The 18,535-nt window shown below is 62.7% G+C and overlaps 7 protein-coding genes across 7 annotated transcripts; 3 read left to right on the forward strand and 4 right to left on the reverse strand.

The window, feature by feature from the left end:
* Positions 1-279: 279 nt before the first annotated feature.
* TIM22 (Mitochondrial import inner membrane translocase subunit tim22) lies at positions 280-1,000 on the forward strand (the record flags this gene model as incomplete). Its single annotated transcript, XM_028621137.1, has 3 exons — positions 280-454; positions 547-752; positions 830-1,000. 3 exons carry the CDS (start codon positions 280-282, stop codon positions 998-1,000), a joined length of 552 nt encoding a protein of 183 aa, XP_028477589.1.
* Positions 1,001-1,622: 622 nt separating this feature from the next.
* On the reverse strand, positions 1,623-4,294 carry NOP9 (Nucleolar protein 9; the record flags this gene model as incomplete). Its single annotated transcript, XM_028621138.1, has 3 exons — positions 1,623-3,440; positions 3,495-3,733; positions 3,796-4,294. 3 exons carry the CDS (start codon positions 4,292-4,294, stop codon positions 1,623-1,625), a joined length of 2,556 nt encoding a protein of 851 aa, XP_028477590.1.
* Positions 4,295-4,800: 506 nt separating this feature from the next.
* Positions 4,801-8,664, reverse strand: PKC1 (Serine/threonine kinase; the record flags this gene model as incomplete). The annotated part of the gene is made up of 3 exons (XM_028621139.1): positions 4,801-6,319; positions 6,369-8,269; positions 8,662-8,664. 3 exons carry the CDS (start codon positions 8,662-8,664, stop codon positions 4,801-4,803), a joined length of 3,423 nt encoding a protein of 1,140 aa, XP_028477591.1.
* A 1,077-nt stretch (positions 8,665-9,741) lies between these two features.
* On the reverse strand, positions 9,742-12,325 carry EHS24_005647 (uncharacterized protein; the record flags this gene model as incomplete). Its single annotated transcript, XM_028621140.1, has 16 exons — positions 9,742-9,776; positions 9,929-10,791; positions 10,829-10,843; positions 10,884-11,046; positions 11,090-11,268; positions 11,325-11,367; positions 11,408-11,467; positions 11,502-11,562; positions 11,600-11,629; positions 11,668-11,682; positions 11,722-11,829; positions 11,868-11,944; positions 11,985-12,012; positions 12,126-12,171; positions 12,229-12,261; positions 12,309-12,325. 16 exons carry the CDS (start codon positions 12,323-12,325, stop codon positions 9,742-9,744), a joined length of 1,773 nt encoding a protein of 590 aa, XP_028477592.1.
* Positions 12,326-12,941: 616 nt separating this feature from the next.
* On the forward strand, positions 12,942-13,361 carry EHS24_005648 (uncharacterized protein; the record flags this gene model as incomplete). Its single annotated transcript, XM_028621141.1, has 1 exon — positions 12,942-13,361. One exon carries the CDS (start codon positions 12,942-12,944, stop codon positions 13,359-13,361), a length of 420 nt encoding a protein of 139 aa, XP_028477593.1.
* A 656-nt stretch (positions 13,362-14,017) lies between these two features.
* On the forward strand, positions 14,018-15,380 carry EHS24_005649 (uncharacterized protein; the record flags this gene model as incomplete). Its single annotated transcript, XM_028621142.1, has 3 exons — positions 14,018-14,303; positions 14,695-14,808; positions 15,049-15,380. The coding sequence occupies 3 exons, from the start codon at positions 14,018-14,020 to the stop codon at positions 15,378-15,380; spliced, it is 732 nt and encodes a 243-aa protein (XP_028477594.1).
* Positions 15,381-16,477: 1,097 nt separating this feature from the next.
* Positions 16,478-18,385, reverse strand: STE7 (MAP kinase kinase (MEK); the record flags this gene model as incomplete). The annotated part of the gene is made up of 5 exons (XM_028621143.1): positions 16,478-16,564; positions 16,625-17,181; positions 17,241-17,362; positions 17,473-17,627; positions 17,678-18,385. The coding sequence occupies 5 exons, from the start codon at positions 18,383-18,385 to the stop codon at positions 16,478-16,480; spliced, it is 1,629 nt and encodes a 542-aa protein (XP_028477595.1).
* Positions 18,386-18,535: the final 150 nt, after the last annotated feature.

Below are 18,535 nucleotides of genomic sequence, written 5' to 3' on the forward strand. Positions count from 1 at the left end.
CGTACAGCGCACACGACGCTGGCGTGGCGGCACGAAGGTTCGAAACGCTCGGGAAATATCGAACTGACACACCAAGACGCCTCGACCGGTCAGTTCCGAAGATAATCTCTGCCTGGGTCACGTGACCCACCAGGTATTCCGCTCTGCGACCACCCACCCCGCTCTGCGCGGGCCGACGGCCTCTCTGTACTTTTCTGAGCGGCCAACTCTCCGTTGCCATCTCTTACACAAAACACAACCACCAACCACCACCACCACCCACATACCCCCCCACACACAATGTCCGGCTCGCACCCGCTCATGGCGCCCGTATACCTTCCCGGCTCGGAGCCCTACCCGCCCGGAACGACCGAGGAGGAAAAGGACGGATACCGCCAGATGGTCAAGTGGAACAAGTACGGCGGCTACGCCATGGAGTCGTGTGCCCTCAAGGTCGTCCTGGCCGGTGGTGCTGGTGCGTTTGGGGCCTATCAGCAGCAGCAGCTTCTTCTGCTGCTGCCGCTGCGGCTACTACATGTGGTGTCGCGAGGCTGACGTAGTGTTTAGGTTTTGCGTTTGGTGGTTTCCTCTCGCTCATGTCGGCGACGTTTGCGTACGAGGACCCGCTCTCGCGCGCGTCGGAAAAGCTCACGGGCACCCGCGCCCAGGCCGCGTACATGTTCAAGGAGATGGGCCGCAACATGTGGTCGCAGGGTAAAGGCTTTGCCAAGGTCGGCATGCTCTACTCGGGTGTCGAGTGCTGCATTGAGGGGGTGAGTCTGGAGTGTGTTGTGCAGCGCAGCGAACCGTTTGCCGTCCTGTTGCTTTATACTGACATTTTCGCCCACAGTACCGCGCAAAGAACGACCACTGGAACGGCCTGTCGGCCGGTTTCGTCTCGGGCGCCATCCTCGCGCGCAACGCCGGCCCCATGGCCATGCTCGGCGGTGGTGCCGCGTTCGCAGCCTTCTCGGCCGCCATCGACATGTACCTCCGCCGCGAGCCCGCCGACGACGACTAGGCGACTGGCCAGGGTTTTGGCTAGGTTGGCGGCTCCGTTGGACGTTGGACGTTGGACGTTGGACGTTGGATACCCCTTGCCTGGCTGGTACACTCGTCTTGGGCCAATGTACAGTGGCGACAGGGCGACAGCACGACTGAGACCATCTGCGAGACAGAGAGTAGAGGCTGGAGAGAGAGGGGAGAGAAATACCCGTTTCTCGGTGTACGGGACTAGCGACTACCGCTCCACAGACACCCCCAGAGCGCGGTTTTGCATTGCGGACAGGATAGACTCGGGGATAGAGGGCCACAGACTTTGGCCGTTGTTGTACCATGCACGCATTGCTCAGCTACAAAGCATAACATCGGCACGAGCGGCCAATTAATCCCGGAGAACGGAGACTACTAAGTATGTATAAGAAAAGCCATGGTGCGTTTGGCACCCAGTAATTTAATGGGTGGGTCTGGTATCTGACTGACTCATTGACTTGACTGCAAGCCCAGCCCCGGCGCGGTGTCGCAGACACCCAACAGTCCCTGTATTGTACAGTGCATAAGGTCATTCTATGAAAATGCAAGCGTCTCCACCCCCTCCTCCTTCCCGCTCCATCGCAGACCACAAGCGCACAAGCACGCCTACTCTACTCGCGCTTGGTGCGCTTCTTCTCCTTTTTGCCGTCAAACAGGTGGTCAATCTCGTCCTTTTCGGCCTCCTTGCGCTTCCGGCGCCTCTCCTCTTTCCGCGCCGCCTTGGCCGCTGCAGCCTCCTCTTCCGGGGTGAGCTCGGGCTTGGGCTCGGCGGCGGGAGCAGCTGCGGCAGCGGCAGCGGGCTGCTCCTTTTGGTGTGCAAAGTGGTGCTTGATGCCGATATGCGCCTGGCGCCACTCGTCGGGCCTGCGCTGGAGGAGGTGCAGGTCGAGTTTGCGCGCGAGGAAGCGGCCGTACCTGTCTCCGCCGAGGTCCGTGGCGTGCGGGATGAGGCTGCGGGCAATCTTCTCCTTCATGAACCCGTCGGCGGTGGCCCACACCGTGTCGGCGACGCGCGAGCCGAGCTTGTCGACGGCGAGCTTTTCGTACGAGCCGATAAACGCCATGTACAGCTTGCGGCGGTACTTGGGGGCCACGGCGGGCGTGGTGAGGACCTTGTCGAGGACGTGCGAGGCGACGGGGGACGACGCGTACGTCAGCAGCGTGGTGGTGGGCTGGGCGAACAGGCTGTCGAGGACGGGCGCGTTGGCGGCGGCGAGGCCGACGAGGGCCTGCAGCAGGAGCGAGCCCTGCATGTTGGGCTCGAGCTTGCCTGTCGGACGGGCGTTGCGGCGGTTCTCCCATGCCGAGCGGGACGCGAGGGCCGCGGCCTTTGCCTCGGCGCTGTTGTCGACGATGCCCGCGGGACGGTCGTCGTCCTCGTCGGGCATCTCGCCGCCGGTGAGGATGGCCTCGTAGAACGGCACCGTCTTGAGCGCCATGAGGGCCGGGACGAGCAGGTCCTTTTTGTCCTTTACGTCGACGGCCGACTGGACGAGGGTGACGACGGCGGTCTGCGCGTCGGCATCGAGCGAGGCAGCACGCTCGGCCAGCGCGGCAAGCACACTGGTGCGGCTCGTCTTGACCAGGCCCCTACCGCCCGAGACGGACTGGACCTCCTTGGCGACGGCGCGCACGCCCTCGCTGTCGAGACGCGACACGCCGTGCGCGACCACAAAGTTGGCAAACGGGTGGCCGGCGAGCTTGCCGAGCTTGCCCGTAAAGTACGTGTCCCAGACAGCCGTCGAGACGCGGGCCGGGGCGAGCTTGAGGACCGCCTCGAACAGGCGCGTGCCCGTGGGCGACACGAGCATGGCGGAGAGGTACGGCTTCTCGACGGGGGGCTCGTCGGCGTTGAGCGCGGCCACAAGGCCCTCGGTCACAATGTCCAGGAGGCTGCCGTCGGTTTCGGCGTCGCCGTCTTCGCGCTCGGCCTCGAGCAGGAGCTGCACAGCGGCACTGCCGACCTTGTCGGCGCCCATCGACTGCCACTCGACAGACGACAGCTTGGCCATGGCCTCCTCGCGGATCGTGCGGCGGAGGAGCGCGACGTCGGCGGGGACGGCGCGGGCCTCGTCGACCGCCGCCTTGCCCTTGCCCTTGCTGGTCTCGTCGTCGTCGCCCAGGATGCTCTTGCCCTGCACGCCTTGGCCCTTGCGGAACTTGCCCGAACGCTTGGAACGCACCAGGTCGCCGCCGGCGCCGGTGCCGTCCGCCGCGTCGAGGGACGGGAGCGCACGGTTGGGCGTGAGGACGAGGAGGAGGAGACGGACAGGCGGCGACGCGTGCGGCGACGACAGCAGCAGCGGCAGGGTCGGGAGGATGCCGTTGACGAGCGTGGTCACCTCCTCGCCCGCGGTCGGGAGCACGCCTTCGTCGTCCTTCTTGTTCTTCTCCTGCTCCTTGTGCTGGGCCGGGAAGATGCCGCGCGCCTGTCAAATTGCGTCAGTTACGGGCATTCACAAATGAACCTTTGCGCAACTCACCTCACGATCCATGGTGGCCGCAGCGAGCGTGAGCCATGTCTGCGCGACATGGCTTCCGAAGCGGTGGCGGATGAGCGTCGCCCAGTTGTCGCCGACCGCGTCGCCGATCACGCGGCGTCCCCAGTCGTTGAGCGACGGCAGGAGGCGCTCGAGCACGACCGACGTCTCGGGGTCGGTGGAGACCTGCAGCTCGTGCCCGCGCAGTTCGGACAGCACAGACGTGAGGAACAGCTGGCGGTCTGCCAAGCCTGTCAGCACAAAACACAAAAATCCCTCAGCGTCGTTCCAAAACCCAACCCACCTTCACGCTCCTCGCCGTCGCTGCCGACGCCTTCCCAGTCCTTGATCTGCTCCTCGACGTTGCGGAAGTACGCCTTGACGTCCGGGTCCAGCACGCCAAAGGGGAACTCGGACTCGGTACGGTCGCCGCGCGTCCAGTCCGCAGGGCCATTCTCGCCGTCCTCGCCACCGGCTTCGCCTCCTTCACCGCCCTCACCGCCGCCCTCGCCGCCCTCACGCTGCACAGGCGGCTGGCGCGGCGGCGCAGGCGGCCGCTGGCCCGTCTTCATGAATGCCAGGCGCGACGGGTGGATGCCCGCCGCGGCGGCCTCGGCCTCCTCCTCGGCCGTGTACTGGGGTGCACCGTGGGCGGCGGGGGGCGCGTACGAGCGCGGCGGTGGTGCGGGGCGTGCGGCCAGTGCCGGGGCGGGCGCGGCGGCGGCGGCAGCGGCGGCGGCGTCGGCGCCCTCCTCGGTCTTGGGCTTGCGCTTTCCGCGCTTCCTGATCTGTTCCTTGGGCATCGTTGGTGTGTAGATGGGGGGAGTTTTGGGTGGTGTGAAGGTTCTCTCATTTCTTGTTGTGGTGTGGAGGTCGGCTCGGAAATCTTGACGGCGGTGCCTGGGCGTGGGCGCGGGGGTAAATCTCAACAGACATCGTATTAGGAAACGGTCTTCTAATGGCGCGTGGTAAATGCCCGCTCCGCTTTCACGAATCACAACCGGTTTGCATGCTAACACTGCTCTACTCCATGGAGGGGGTGGGTGCGGGGGGGAGGTGAGGTGTTGGTTTGTTACGTCTCGTCTGGGGCCGGGGGATACGATGGGGGCAGCGGTGGGTTTGGCAACTAACAGGAGGCCATTATCCGGCATGGGGAACCTCTTGGCCCCTCATCGGGTTCGTAATAGACCACGCGGCCTCATCTTTCGTTCTCGGGGGGGTAGGGGGGTTACTACTACTACGCGTTCGCTCTCGTTTGTGTGTGTGTGTATGTTGAACAAGGGGGGGGAATCTCAAGATATATAACACTCTAGTTTGCCGCCCACGGGGCGATCCAGGAGAAGCCTGCAAACTCCTGCTGGTCCTGCGCCGTGAGCTGGGTGTGCACTGGCGTGAGGGTCGGCTGCTCGCGGGTGAACTCTTGGTCAAAGTTGGACGTGTCGGTCGCGTTGCCAATGGTGGGGAAGTATGGCGGCGGGATACGCTTGTGGTAGACGTCGTCAAAGTTGACGTCGGAGAAGAACTGGTGGCGCTTAATCTCCTCTGCGTCATCGTTGCCGGCACCGAGACGGCGGTTGGGGTCGCGCGTGAGCAGCTTTTGCAGGAGCGAGACGGCGTCGCGCGGCATGGTGATCGGGTAGAGGGGCTCGTCCTCGATAATGGCGTCGAAGATTTCGTCCTCGTCGTCACCGCGGAAGGGCGACTGGCCGAGAAGCATCTCATACGTCAAGACACCAAACGCCCACCAGTCGACGGCACGGCCGTACGGCTGCTCCTGGAGGATCTCGGGCGCCATAAACTCGGGGGTACCACAGAACGTCGTGGTCGTCTTGCCAAACCACATGTCCTCCTTACACAGACCATAGTCGGCAACCTTGACGTGGCCGTCGAGGGTGAGGAGGATGTTGTCGAGCTTGAGGTCACGGTAGATGATGCCCTTGGAGTGGAAGTACTGGAGCGCAAGCAGGACCTCGCACGCATAGTACTTGGCCTGGCGCAGGGTGAATTGTCGGCGCTGGATGTGAAGCATGAGGTCACCGCCCGACACGTACTCCATGACGAAATAGACACGCGTCTCGGTCTGGAAACACGAGTGCAGACCCAGCAGGAAGGGGTGGCGCTCCTGCGCGGCAGCGAGGAAGACGCGCTTCTCCGACTGGGTCGACTCGACTTCGTCGTTTTCAATGATAAACTCCTTTTTGAGCACCTTGATGGCGTACAAGTTGTTGGACCGGCGCTCCTCGGCAAGCATGACCTTTCCGAAATTACCCTTTCCAAGCACGGCGAGGAAGTTGAAGTCGTCCAGACCAATCTTGCGCTGCTTGCGCATGACCTGCTGCTGCTGCTGCTGGGGCGACGGGACAGGGACAACGGCGGCAGCCTGCTGCTGCTGGTGCGGAGCCTGCATCTGGGGAGGTGCCGGCCTGTGCGGCGCAGAAGCCTGCTGCTGCTGTTGCTGTTGCTGCTGCTGTTGCTGCATGCGGCCAGTAGGCATGGCGTTGGGCATGGGGACGGGCACGCCGGCTGGCGGCTTGTAGCCACTCTGCGGCTGGGGCGCCTGAGGGGAGGGGACACGAGCAAGCTGCTGGGCAGGCTGGGCGAGCGGGCCGGTCGACTGTGCTCCGACCTTGTTAACGTCAAGGTTGGGACGCGTCTCAAAGCTGGCACGTGGGTCGGTAGGCGGGGGGATGCGGCCACCGGATGGGCGCTGCTGGTGGCCCGACGCTGGCTGCTGCTGCTGCTGCTGCTGCTGGGTGTACTCATTGTACGACGACGAGTGGGCGAGTTGAGGTGGAGTGGGCGACACGCGAGACTCGGGCGGGGTGAAGCTGTGGCGGATGGGCTGGGTCGACTGCGACTGGCTCGTCTGCAGCTGACCGGACGCGGGAGGAATGACGTGAACCGACGGCTGCGACTGGTGTCCTGCCAACGCGGGACGCTTGTTGCCCCTGGACGCTCTTGATATCGCGCATGTTGCGGATCAGCGTGTTTGCCATTTCCATGGTCATGCCACAGAAATCGGGGACCAAGTGGGAACACGACTGGTGGCACGTAAGAGCACACTCTTGGCACTTGACCGAGTTTTTGCGGCCAAAGGGCAGCATATAACCGCAGTGGCAGCACCAGTTGGCGGACATGTTGGTGTAGGCGTGGAAGCGGTGGGGGATACGGTGGTTGATCTTGTCCTCGTCTGCGTCGCCCTCGGCGTTGGTCTTGGAGATACATTTCGTGACGACCTTGCCGTAACACTTCTTGTGGCAGGCGTACCGACAGTCCTCGCACTGGTATCCTTCGCCCGTGAGGAGGAATTCCGAGCACAGCGCACACATGATCGGCTGGTAGAACTGGCGTCCGACAAACTTGTGGCCGTTCATCTCGTGGACGTCGCCCTTGCGCTTGCGCACTGCTCCTTGACGGCCGAGCGCCTCGTATGGGCGACGACCACCGGGGACCGTGTCCTTTACAAAGTTGAGCTGGAGCTGGATGGCGCCCGCAGGCTCGACCGAGAACCAGCCCTCGATGCCCTCCGTCTTGCCCGTTGCCGGGGCACCGCCGTGCGCGCCGGGGATGCCCTGGTGCAGCGTGGCCGACTCTGGTGCACTGCCCTGGCGGCCGCCCAGCGACGCAGCCTTGTCGGCCGTGACCCATCCGGGACCGGCCTCGGCGCCCTGCACCTTTTGACGACGCAGCGCTTCGAGCAGGTCCGACACACGGAACCAGAACATGCCAATGGGCGCCGAGTCGCCTGGCGCAATCGTGTCGTAGATGGTAATCTCCACCTCGTTGGCGCGCTCCACTGGAATGTCAAACTCCTCGAGCCAGCGGTCGTTGCGCGACGGGTGGCTGACGGCGCGCTCGTTGCCTTCAATCTTAATCACGGCCGTCGTCTCATTGTACATCTTGGCCTTGCGCGGGAGTGGACGGTGGTTGAGGTCCGTGGCCGAGCGCAGCGAAATGATGAGCTTGCCCGAGATGGGCTTGCGCAGGGCGTCTTTGCGCTTGGCGTCGGGGATCAGGTCGTCGTCGTCTTCGACACCAAACTTGGCCAACGACTCGTATCGCCTCTTGGCTTTACGCAAGAGCTGGATCTTGCCGTCCGACTCGACTTTTTTGGCCTCGGTCTCGGCGCGTGACCGCCGGTCGCCCTCGGCGCGGTACGCCTGCGCCATCTTCTCAATACCGAGCTTGTACTGCTCCTCGACCTGGAGCTTGAACTGGAGCTGGTTGAGCATGCGCGTAATCTTGGCGCCTGTCAGCGGAGCGTCGTAGCGCAACAGGTCGAGCTGGGTGTAGTTTTTGGCGTCCTTTGGACGGTCCGCAGCCGCCCCGTCACTCGTAGGCGGCGGGGGCAGTGGGCGGTCCCGGTCCGTCTTGACAATGTTGAGCGGCGCAGTGTTGGGTGTTGCCGCAGCAGTGGGCGGCAACGGGCCTCCACGCGCCGGCGCGTTGGCAACGTACCCGCCGCCGTTGTGGCTCGACGGGGTTGCCGTGGAAGGCGCCGTCGACGACGCGCTGCTCGGTCCACGACCAGGCGCACCGCCTGGTGCCGGGCCGGGGCTGCCGCCCATCTGGAGCTTGGCCAGCTCGTCCTCGAGAAACTTGATCGTGGCCTGCGCGGCGCGCACCTCGTTCTGGGCCTGCTGGATGACAGCCTCGTTGCGCGAACTGGCCTCGACGGCGCGCATCACCGCTTTCGCGCCCTCGAGGTTGCGCCGCTCCGACGCAATCGTCTGGAGCAGCGTGCTGATGTGAGGGTCAGAGGAGGATGGAGGAGGCGGCTGTGCTGGGTCAGCATGTGGTCCATGTCTAGGATGCGTTCAAAGGGTTGGTGACGCGGGGGGAGGGATGGACAATGAAGCTAGAGCGGGGGAGGGCAGGAGACGGGGGGGAGGGCCTTGAGGACGGTACGAGGACGGTACGATGCGATGGGATTGCCCTAGGGCGCGCCCCCTGTTGCGGTGCGGCACCACTGTCGCGTACCGCCTTGCCTCTGAGAGCCACATGCACTAGGGGGAGGGGGTGGAGAAGATGGGTTGCTCTGGGATGGGCATTGCGGCGACGATGGGAGGGGGGTGGTGTGGGGTGGGGGGGTGTGGGTTCGCGTACGCAGGCGGTGGCACTAGCTGTGGGTGCGCGTGTCCCTCCGGCTTGTCGGCTTGTCTCAACTCACCATGGTGGCGACGCCGGGCGGGCAAGGGGACGGAGGATGGGGGAGGGGATGCCGCGCGGCGATGGGGTGTGGTGGGGTGTGCGGTGTCGACGAGGGGAGGGATGATGGTGGATGCAAGTGAGTGTGTGTTGGTGGGTGTTGGTGGGTGGGTGGTTATGTGGGTGGTGGTTTGGGTGGTTTGGGTTTGGGTGTGTGTGTGTGGTGTCGTTTGCGCAAAGGCAGGAAGGCGGAAAGCGTGGCCTGGGCGTGCGTGTCACAATCGGACTCTTTTTACCGGGCCAACCGAGAACAGGTGGTGGGGTGTTGGGTAGGTGGTGGATACAATGGGGTGGGTGGATGCTTGCTGGCGTCAAAGAGACGAGTTGTGTGGATTGGATGTGGGAGAGCTGTGCTGTGACGCCAGAGAGAGAGAGATGTGGGAGATGTGGGAGAGGACGGGCAGTGCACTGTATGAGAGAGATGGGATGTGGTCAGACCTGACACTCTGGCCAGTGTGTGTGTGATGGAATGCCCAGACCGCCGCCGCCCACACAGCCAGCGCGCCAGCCAGAGCGGATCCAGACGACCACAGACACAGCCGAGCGAGCGAGCGAGCGACTGGCCGACTGGGCCCACACCCACACAGCCTGGCCAGCCAGCCTGGCCGTCGCCTCTCTCTGATCCCGCCGAACCGGCGTTATCCCACACTGACACAGCGTGGCACGATCCACACCCCGCGCCGTTCCATCCTCACTCCATGCACAGCGAGAGGGTGTGCCTTGCATTGGGCCTTTGCACTCTGCAACAGAGCATTTAAACACACACCACCACACCATGGTACATGCCAACAGCCGCGTCTTCTACGCACAATGCCACCTATACCAACTAGCTCCTCTTGTGTCTCTATGCTACAACCCACTTAATCTCCTGGCTCTGGCTCTTGGGCGCTCACATTCCACAGGCGTGAGGGAGACCCTTTTTTGCCACACGACTCTCCCCGCTCCTGCACAATACAGCAGTATACGCACGCAGCCTGGCGAGTGGCCGCGAGTGGTTTGCTGGGTCCAGTAAATGGGCCCAGGCTATAAATAATTTGACCATTCATTCCGTACCGTCTGGATGCGCTTCACACATCTCTGCACCAAAAATGTCAGCAAGTCGTTGGCCTATTTGAAACCCCCTTTGTGAAACCAGATCGTTATAAAACAAATGGCTCGATCGATCGCATTACTCGCGAGTGGGTGTGGGCGGTGCAAAATCATGAAGCAGAAAAGCCGATTCGACTCACCGCAACGGCCACGGTCCGTGTGGTTTTCGGCGTACGTGCAGCGACCGCACGTCCAGAACTTGCTGCTGCCTCCGTTCATGTTGCTGCCGCCGCCGGCGTTGGTGTCGATCAGACTCACGCCGCGTGAGACCGGTGCAACCGCCGCCGCTGCGTTGGCCTTTGAGACGGATCCGCCGCCACCGCCACCACGCGACATGGAGGGCCCAGAACCCAGAACGCGACTGCTGCTGCCAGTCGACGACGACGAAGTTGCCAGGCCGAGATTACGGTTGCGTTCCTGGCCCACCATCGACGCGCCAAAGTGTGGCCGGGGCTTGGGAGCAGTGGCCTTGGTGGTCGTCTTGGTGGCCTTTGAACTGGTACCGGCCGTGGGAGTGGCGCGTTTCTGGGGTGGTGGCGGAGACGGGCTGTCCTCGACCGTAAAGATGCCAGCCTCGGCAAGCTCCACCTCGTCGAGTTTGCGCTTCGAGTTGTTCTGGAGACCGGCGATGAACGTGTTCCAGTTGCCCAGGCCAGGGTGGCGCTTGGTGGGGCTGCTGCTGCCGCTGGACAATGGCGTGGTGGTGGCCAAAAACGTGTTCCATTCGTCGCGCAGAGCGGCGTCGTCGACCTCGAGTTCACGGCGGCGCTCGTCCATGCTGATGTCTTCGCCGTCGTCGACGGGCTCGTATTTGATTTGAACCTCGGCATTGTCGTCGTCAGACGAGTCGAGCTCGTCGACCTCGGAGTCGTTCACGTCGTGCTGGCGGTCGCCGCCCTCCTCCGACTCGTAGTCGACGTCCTCGGCCTCGTCCTTGACCTCATCCTTGACCTTGTTGAGACCCAGGAGACGTTCAAATGCGGCGGCACGCTGGTCAGAGGCACTGCGGGTAAGTTAAACGCGTCGATGTGTCAACGTACGTCTTGGACTTGGCCCTGGGCTCGTCAGCTCAAGATCGATACCCTGCAAGCTCACCTCTTGCCAAAGGTACTGCCCTCCTTGTACCACGGGTTGTCATCGTCAAACATCTCGGCCGCACGCGCCTGCGCCTTCTTGTCGCTCATGCCAGTGCGCATGAGGTGCTTCTTCTCCTGCGCAACCCACTTGGCGCGCTTCTCGCGGTCCTCCTTGGTGATGTCTGGAGCTGGGTCAGCTTGCAGATCCCCAAAGCGCAAACCCACCCCTCCGACCGTCGAGACGGCCACTGCTCTCGCCCATGTCGGTGTTGACGCGGCGGCCGGCTTTGCGGCGATAATCCGTCTGGCGGCCGGAACGGTGCGACGCCTCGCCTTTGACGAGGCCCGGAGCGCGGCTGCTGGCGGAACTGGCATGGACACGGCGGCCACTGCGAGCGTCGTCGCTAGAGGAGAGCGTCAGCTAGGCGTGGGGACGTGATATGGGGGAATGGGAACATACTATGCACTGACACCGCAAACGTGCTCCGGGAGGCTGGTCCTGTCTGGCGAGTGGGTTAGCAGCCGCCATCGTTCGGAACCCACCGAGACCGTCAGATCCCATCGGGACGCTGTCGCCGAGACGTTTGCCGTTGGACCAAAAGCCTGACGTCAGTTGTGTGCGGCGGCATCAACTTACCGTCGCCATAGTACCCTTTGCTCTGGAGCTGGGCCACATCCTTCTTGATGGCAGCGTTGAGCTGAGACTGTCAGCTCAAGACAAAGGGCATAGATCACCTCCTGAAAGTCCTTGCGGTGGTTCATGTGCTGCTGGGTCAGATCGTGGACGATAAGTACCTACCCACAGTAATGTGTGCCATCTGGCGTCAGCTGCCGTACGGTTCAAGAATGTAGCTCACCTCATGGCACATGACCGACATGATGAACGGCAAGGGGTAGAACGAGCCGTTAGGACGGCGGAGAACAAGCTGGATGCGCTGGCCGTGGTTGGTGTTCAGGCCAACCCACTGGTAGGTCAGTTGTCGTAGCACCAAGCACTACCTACGACATTGTTGTGCTTAGCCTCCTCGAGCGTGATGCACTGCATGTACCGGTGCTGGAAGATGGGCTTGGTCTGGGCCGCTGCGACGTAAGCTTTGAAGTTAACAAAAGGCTAGCTTACCGACTGCCTTGAGGATTGACTCGGCGACCTAGGGCTGTCAGTGGTGGAACGACGGGCTTGGAGGGTATGGGGTGGCCAAAGGAGGGGCGCAGGTGCGAGGCGGAGGTGGAGTGAGGTGGGTGATGGAGGGGCAGAACGTACATCCTTGTCGCGAAACTTATCCAGCACGCGAATAAAGGTAATGAAGCTGGGAAGTGGTAAGCAGCTGACCGCAACTGAGATCCTGAGGCAAGCTGCAGCTCACTGGTTGGGGTCGGCGTCGCGCGTGTTGATTTTGCTAAAGGTCTGTCAGCCATGTGTCCTGTGTGGTCTCCGTCTACTCACTTGCCCGGGCGCTGCATGGTTACCAACAGCGCCGTACGCCAGAGCTGCTACACCAGGTATGAGGCTGGTGGTGTGCGATGGGAAGTGTGATAGAAATGGGGGGATGTTTCCAAGTTGTTGTTGAAATGTGTGTGCCGAGTGAGTGGAGGTGAGTCATATGAGTGCACGAGGCCAACTTCCCACGGTGGTTTTCCGGCAACCGCCGGCAACAACAAATCCATCCTGGGCCGGTTGTCTCCAGCCAACCGCCGGCAACTGCGACGTCAGCCGATGTGGGTGGACGGTTGGTGGACGGTGGTACGGTGGGCCCACCTCGACATCCACCCATCCACCCATCCATCTCTCATCTTCCTTCAAGGCTCACTTCAAGGCTCACTTCCTCACAGATTTCACAGAAGCACCTTGTGAGTCCAGTTCACAGGTGCACAGGTGGCGGTCCGCGCACGAGACCGGCATCCCCCCCCCGGGTCCACGGAGCCGCCGCATCCGCGGCCCCAGTTCCGGACAAACCGAGCCCACCTCTCTACTCTGTACTCTGCAGCTTGACTTATAGCTGACCGCTAGATCTTAGCCGTCCTTTTTTCCACCTTCTCCAGCCTCCCATCCCTCTCCCTCCTCCCACCAACCTCCTCAATGTCCGCACCGAGCGACCGCCCGTCCGTCGACTCGCTCCCACCAGAGGCGCTCCAGCTCGCCACCAAGCTCTTCGACCTCGCGCGCGCCGGCTCGACGCCCGAGCTCATCCAATACGTCTCCCACGGCATCCCGCCCAACCTCACCAACCAGGCGGGCGACACGCTGCTCATGCTGGCAGCGTACCACGGCCACGCGGACACGGTGCGCGAGCTGATCGCGGCAGGCGCAGACGTCGACGCCGTCAACAACAAGGGCCAGGCACCCATCGCGGGCGCAGTGTTCAAGATGCACGACGAGGTGGTGCGCGCGCTCTGGGACGCCGGGGCGGACCCCAAGGCCGGCCACCCGAACGCGCTCGACTGCGCAAAGATGTTCAAGCGCGAGGACCTGGCGACGCTGTTTTCGAGCAGGGGGTGAGAGCGGGGATGGGGCGCGGGACGGGCGGGTGGGATGTAACTCAGCAGTGACTATTGGTGTGTGCCGAGCGAGCTGTGGCATGGGACGTTGGTTTGGAACTGACGCTGAGGAGCTGCTACACCACGGTCACTGACTGGTATCCGCCTGGCGTCCTGGTTCGGGGACTGGAGAGAAGGAAACGGATCACGGAAATGCCAGACACTCGTATCCGAGCATGCCACACGGCGTCGGGCACAGCCGCATCCGAGCGCACACCACCGATCCGAACCTCCAGCTAGTTGTTATACTACGCCATGATCCGTGACGTTGCGGTATGGACACGCGTGCGCTGACGCAGGCAGGCCTCGTACCACTCTGTTGTCGGTGAGACCAGGGCGCTGGGGCTGTTGCACCCACCGGCCACAGGCCACAGGACCGTCTAGGTTTTGCCGGGCTTGCACTACGTACGAAGCCCGAGCACACACACCGAGAGTGAAGCAGTGATGGCGGCTGTGTGGCAAGTGGGCGCGCAGGACAATGCAGTGTACAGGTGGTTCTCATGCGCCCGTTCAGTCGCTCACCGCGTCATGAGACAGCACATAAGGAAGACAAGGAAGACCTCTCCCACCCCCCCATGCCCTTTCCCCGCGCTCTTCTTCTACCACCACCCCCACACGATGTCTCGTACCCAGGTCACTGAGACTGACGCTTCCATTATGGCCAACCAGCCGACCAACGAGCAAATTGCACAGGACCCCCTTCACATGGACTACCCGCCTGTACTCTACAGGTCCAGCCGGCTCCCCACTGTACCACCATACTTTGGCCAACTGCGAGGCCGAGCGGTGTGGCCTCTGCACGAAGAGACGACCGCACGCCGCCACCGCCAGCTCGTCAACCGCCTGTTTGGCTACCAAGAGTACCCCCATGCCGACCACTACAGCCGGGACGAGCCAGAGACGGGTGAGTACCTGGAGGCAAAGTACCAGCTGACACATGACAGTCACGGACACACACGAGCGGCAGCAGCACAACATTGTCCGTCACCGCGCTGGGACGGCGGTCACACGCCGCGTTCAAGGCATCCTCCCCTTCAATGGCCACGGACGTGTCCGTTGCCCTCTGTCCCACGCCCTGCCACTGTAGCACGTGTACTCGTCGTCTCGGCTACACACCCATGATCGAGAAGCCCGAGTGGCAACACAACGGTCGTCATGGCCTCCCCCATTGACATTCCAGATGTCTCGGGACCCCCGAAGGCGCATTTATGCTGTTCTTGGCTCGTCTTCCTGCGACCGACATTGTCGACATCTGCATCCACCCCCCTCTGGCCTTTGGCCACAGATAGTTCAAGACGGCTGGCTCACCGCTAGCAAGGAAGAGGACGACGGCACCGTGTCCATCAAGTTCAACGCCGTCGACACCGTCCTGCCTCCTGTCAGCGAGCAGCCGTGCCCAGAGGGGGCAGGTGGGCCTCCCGCAATACCGCCTCGTTGTCTCTCGCACACGCGGACAGTGGCACATTGGGATACCCGGCATCAGCCGTGCCACATTCCTTTTGGGTATATGGGTATGCGCCTTGCAGCGGGCGTGCCGTGCCACCGCGCGTTGACGAGGCCGGCCCAAAGTATACCCTGCGCCGGATGGGTTTGGTCTACGGTTTTGTCAATGTGAGTTTGGACAGCTGCACGCGCTGACAGAGACCCAGCTCTACATTACCTTGTATACATTGGCCCCACCCTGGTCAAGACCGATGGCACGCAAAGCGATCGACCAGCGCATCGACCAGACAATCACCGTCTTTCACCGGCGCGTATGTACCAAGCCCTTGCGCCAGCGAAAGACGGTGATCGTCTGGTCGATGCGCTGGCCATCGCTTTGCGTGCCATCGGTCTTGACCAGGGTGGGGCAAAGTACGTGCCCGTGTGCCACCGGTGCCATCGCCACGACATCACCCAGTGCTTTGGGATCAAGAGCGCTGTTATCGACGGCAACTGCATCTACTGCTTCTTCAAAAAGCATTTCAAAGCGGTACAGTAGAGTATGACAGCGACGCCAGTGACATGGGGTGTGATGAGGCTTACGCCGCCCTTGTGACGATGTCTCCCTATTGTCAGCAGTTTTCGCAATGTATTGCTGTGTGCGTGTGTGTGCGCGTGTGTGTGTGTGTGTTGTGTGTGTGCCCGCGCGATCCATGCCATGCAAACCCAATGTCACTTGTGCCCGTCACCTGTGGCCCGTGGCCTGTGCTGATGGACAAGGTGACGTGACACCCACACCCACATCCACAGCCCCAGCCCCAGCCCCAGCCCCAGCCCCAGCCCCGACCACGGCCACGAGCACGAGCACGCTCGCTTACAGCTGACCGCATGCCCGTTCGCCACTATCCACTATCCACTATCCACTCCACAACACCCACCGGCCACCGGCGCGGCCGCCACAGTCGGGTCGGGTCTGTGCGCCGTTCGTTACGAGCTCGGAGACTCCAGCTCCCCGTTCCCAGTTCCCGACGAATGTATCCCGCCGAGCCCGCCCAGCCCGCCGCAGCGCCACTGGCCACTGGCTGGCTACAGGCAATTAGACAAGCTGGGTTTGGGGGCTTACGGCGTACGGCGCCGGCGCCGGCGTCGGTGTCCAGAGTGGGTGGGGGGGTGGGGGTGGGGGTGGGGGCTTGGCAAGATGCCGTACGCCGTACGCCGTGCGCCCTGGGCGTCCGTGGCGCTTGTGCGCGTGGTCATATGGATATCCCTTCTTGCATGCAGTGTATTGACAGAGAGAGAGAGAGAGAGAGAGAGCGAGAGAGAGAGAGAAAAGAAAGAGAGAGAGAGAAGCAGAGAGAGAGAAAGAGAGAAGAGGAGAAGAGGAGAAGAGAGAGGTTTACAAGGGTTTACTTTGGTGTGTGGTGGAGGAAAAATGACGCGAGAGGAGAGGGAGACGGATGGGGGATGCATGGGGGGAGCGCTGGGGGGCGTGTACTGCTAGCTGTAAGTGCGTTTGAAAGGGTTTGACTCCTGGAAAGAAATATGTTGAACGGGGGGGACGGCAGAGGGGACATGTGGATGGGTATCACCGGGGCGATGAGGTGGGGTTGTACTGTAGTGTTGTTGTTGTTGAGGGTCGGTGTGGTAGGTCTACGTTCAAGGCTTCTGGGCCTCGGCGACGCCCTCGGCCCACGATCGCAGGTCCGCCTGCGTGACCTTTGAGTTCTTGATCCAGTCAGATTCCTGCGCGGGGTCAGCAAACGGTTCCAGGTTCCCTTTCCCTCGGCGCGCGCAACAACTCACGAGCAGCTCCTGGGGCGACTTGCGCGCGGCAGGGTCCTTGTAGAGACACGCGTCGACGAACAGGACGGCCGAGTCGGGGAACTGTTCGCGGCGGGAGACGAGACGCGGCGCGGGCTCGTTGACAATGTGCTGGAGCAGGTCGAGAATGGACATGGTCATGCCGCCGCCGCCGAGCGAGACGCCGCGCTTGCGGTGGCGCTTGGTGGTGGGCGACAGCTGTGGGCGCTGCGAAGACAGCGGCAAGGTCGCGTCGGGGTCGAACGTGTTCTCGGCGGGCTGGCGCTCGTCGTCGTCGAGGCCATCACACGACTCCGAGTCGCTGTCGGGCGGGTCGGCAAAGGGGAAACGGCCCTGGGCGAGCTCGACCAGCGAGATGCCCAGCGACCACACGTCCGACTTGATGGTGTACTGCGCGCCCTGGATACGCTCGGGGCTCATGTACGTGCTCGTGCCCACAAATGTGTTGGCGATCGAGTTGATGAGCTCTCCAGACACGCCAAAGTCGCAGATCTTGATCTGGCCCTGCGAGTTTGCGAGAATGTTGGAGGGCTTGATGTCTGGAGGGGGAGTCAGCCTGGCTTCCACTGCGTAATGAGACGCAAGGGTGGGTACCTACCACGGTGGATGATGCGATGCACGTCGTAGAGGTAGACGAGACCCTGGAGCACAGACTCGGCAACCTTGCCCACAATGTCGATTGGGATAGCACCAGTGTTGCGACAGATGTAGTCGAGCGATCTGTGCGCATAAAGTGTTAGCGCCGACGATCCAACCTTAGTGTGCTGCTGTGCGACGGACGACGCGAGCCCAGGCTCAATGTCGCACAGCAGACGGGTCACCACACGCACCCGAGGTCCATGTACTCCATGACGATGCCGACGTGGACGTCGACGGGGAAGCATCCATAGTAGCTGACGATGTAAGGCGAGGCGCAGTCGTTCATGATCTGGAGCTCGCGCAGAATCTGCTTGCGCACCGCAGGTTTGGCGTCGACGAGGATGAGCTGTATGTTAGTCGTTTGCCCGGCGTCCGACGTGACAGACGCTCGCTCACCTTTTTGGCCATGATACTCTTGCGCTTCTTGTTCCACACCTTGGTCACGGTCCCGCCGTTACCTGCTCCGAGATCAGACAGCACGTCAAGGTCCTCCTCCTTGACCATGTCATCATTGTCCGCGGCGTGCTTCTTCTTCTTTCCGTTCGTGCTGTGCTTTTTGCTACGCGAGCTTGTCGAGCCTGTGGCAGAGAGGTTGGAAGTGGACGTGGACCCGGGCAACGCGGTTGACGCAGAGTTGCTGTTGCCGGTGAGCTGGCGACGCGGGGGCCGGGGCGGCGGAGTCGGGTTCGCGCCGCCGCCGCTGGTGGCTGAGTTTGATGGCGCCGAGGTCACGGCGCCGGGCGCACTAACTGTCACGGGTGACAGACTTGGCGGCGACTCGGGACCGTCGGGACCGGACGCGTACGATGAGGAGCTGGAGCGTCCAGACAGCTGGAGGAGCTCGATCTGATGGCGGAGGTGGTCCGCCTCGGGGTACCAACTGACGGAGCTGGCGTCGCCGCCAGAGCCTGGGGTGGAGTCTGCGCGGCCGCCGGCGGGGACCTTTGGGATGGAGCGGGAAATGTCAAGACCGAGAGGCTTCTTCCTTGAGATGGACGACTTGACGGCCGCGAAGGGGTGGAGAGAGGCCTTTGACGAGGACGGTGCTGACGCGGACGTCGAGGACCCGTTCAACCCGAGCGGCGAGCGTTCAAACCCCGGCATGGTGTGGCCGGGCGATGGGGAGAGGGTGGGGGAGGTAGAGAATGGGAGAGTGGGAGTGACGCGCGCGTGCAAAAGGTCTGTGTGGTGATGTGGACAACGCAGAGGTGACGACGGAGGTGCGGCAGAGGGAGAGGAGTGGGGCGATGAGAG

The sequence above is a fragment of the Apiotrichum porosum genome (genome assembly GCF_003942205.1).
Source record: "Apiotrichum porosum strain DSM 27194 chromosome Unknown scaffold_3, whole genome shotgun sequence".
NCBI classification, from domain to species: Eukaryota; Fungi; Basidiomycota; class Tremellomycetes; order Trichosporonales; family Trichosporonaceae; genus Apiotrichum; species Apiotrichum porosum.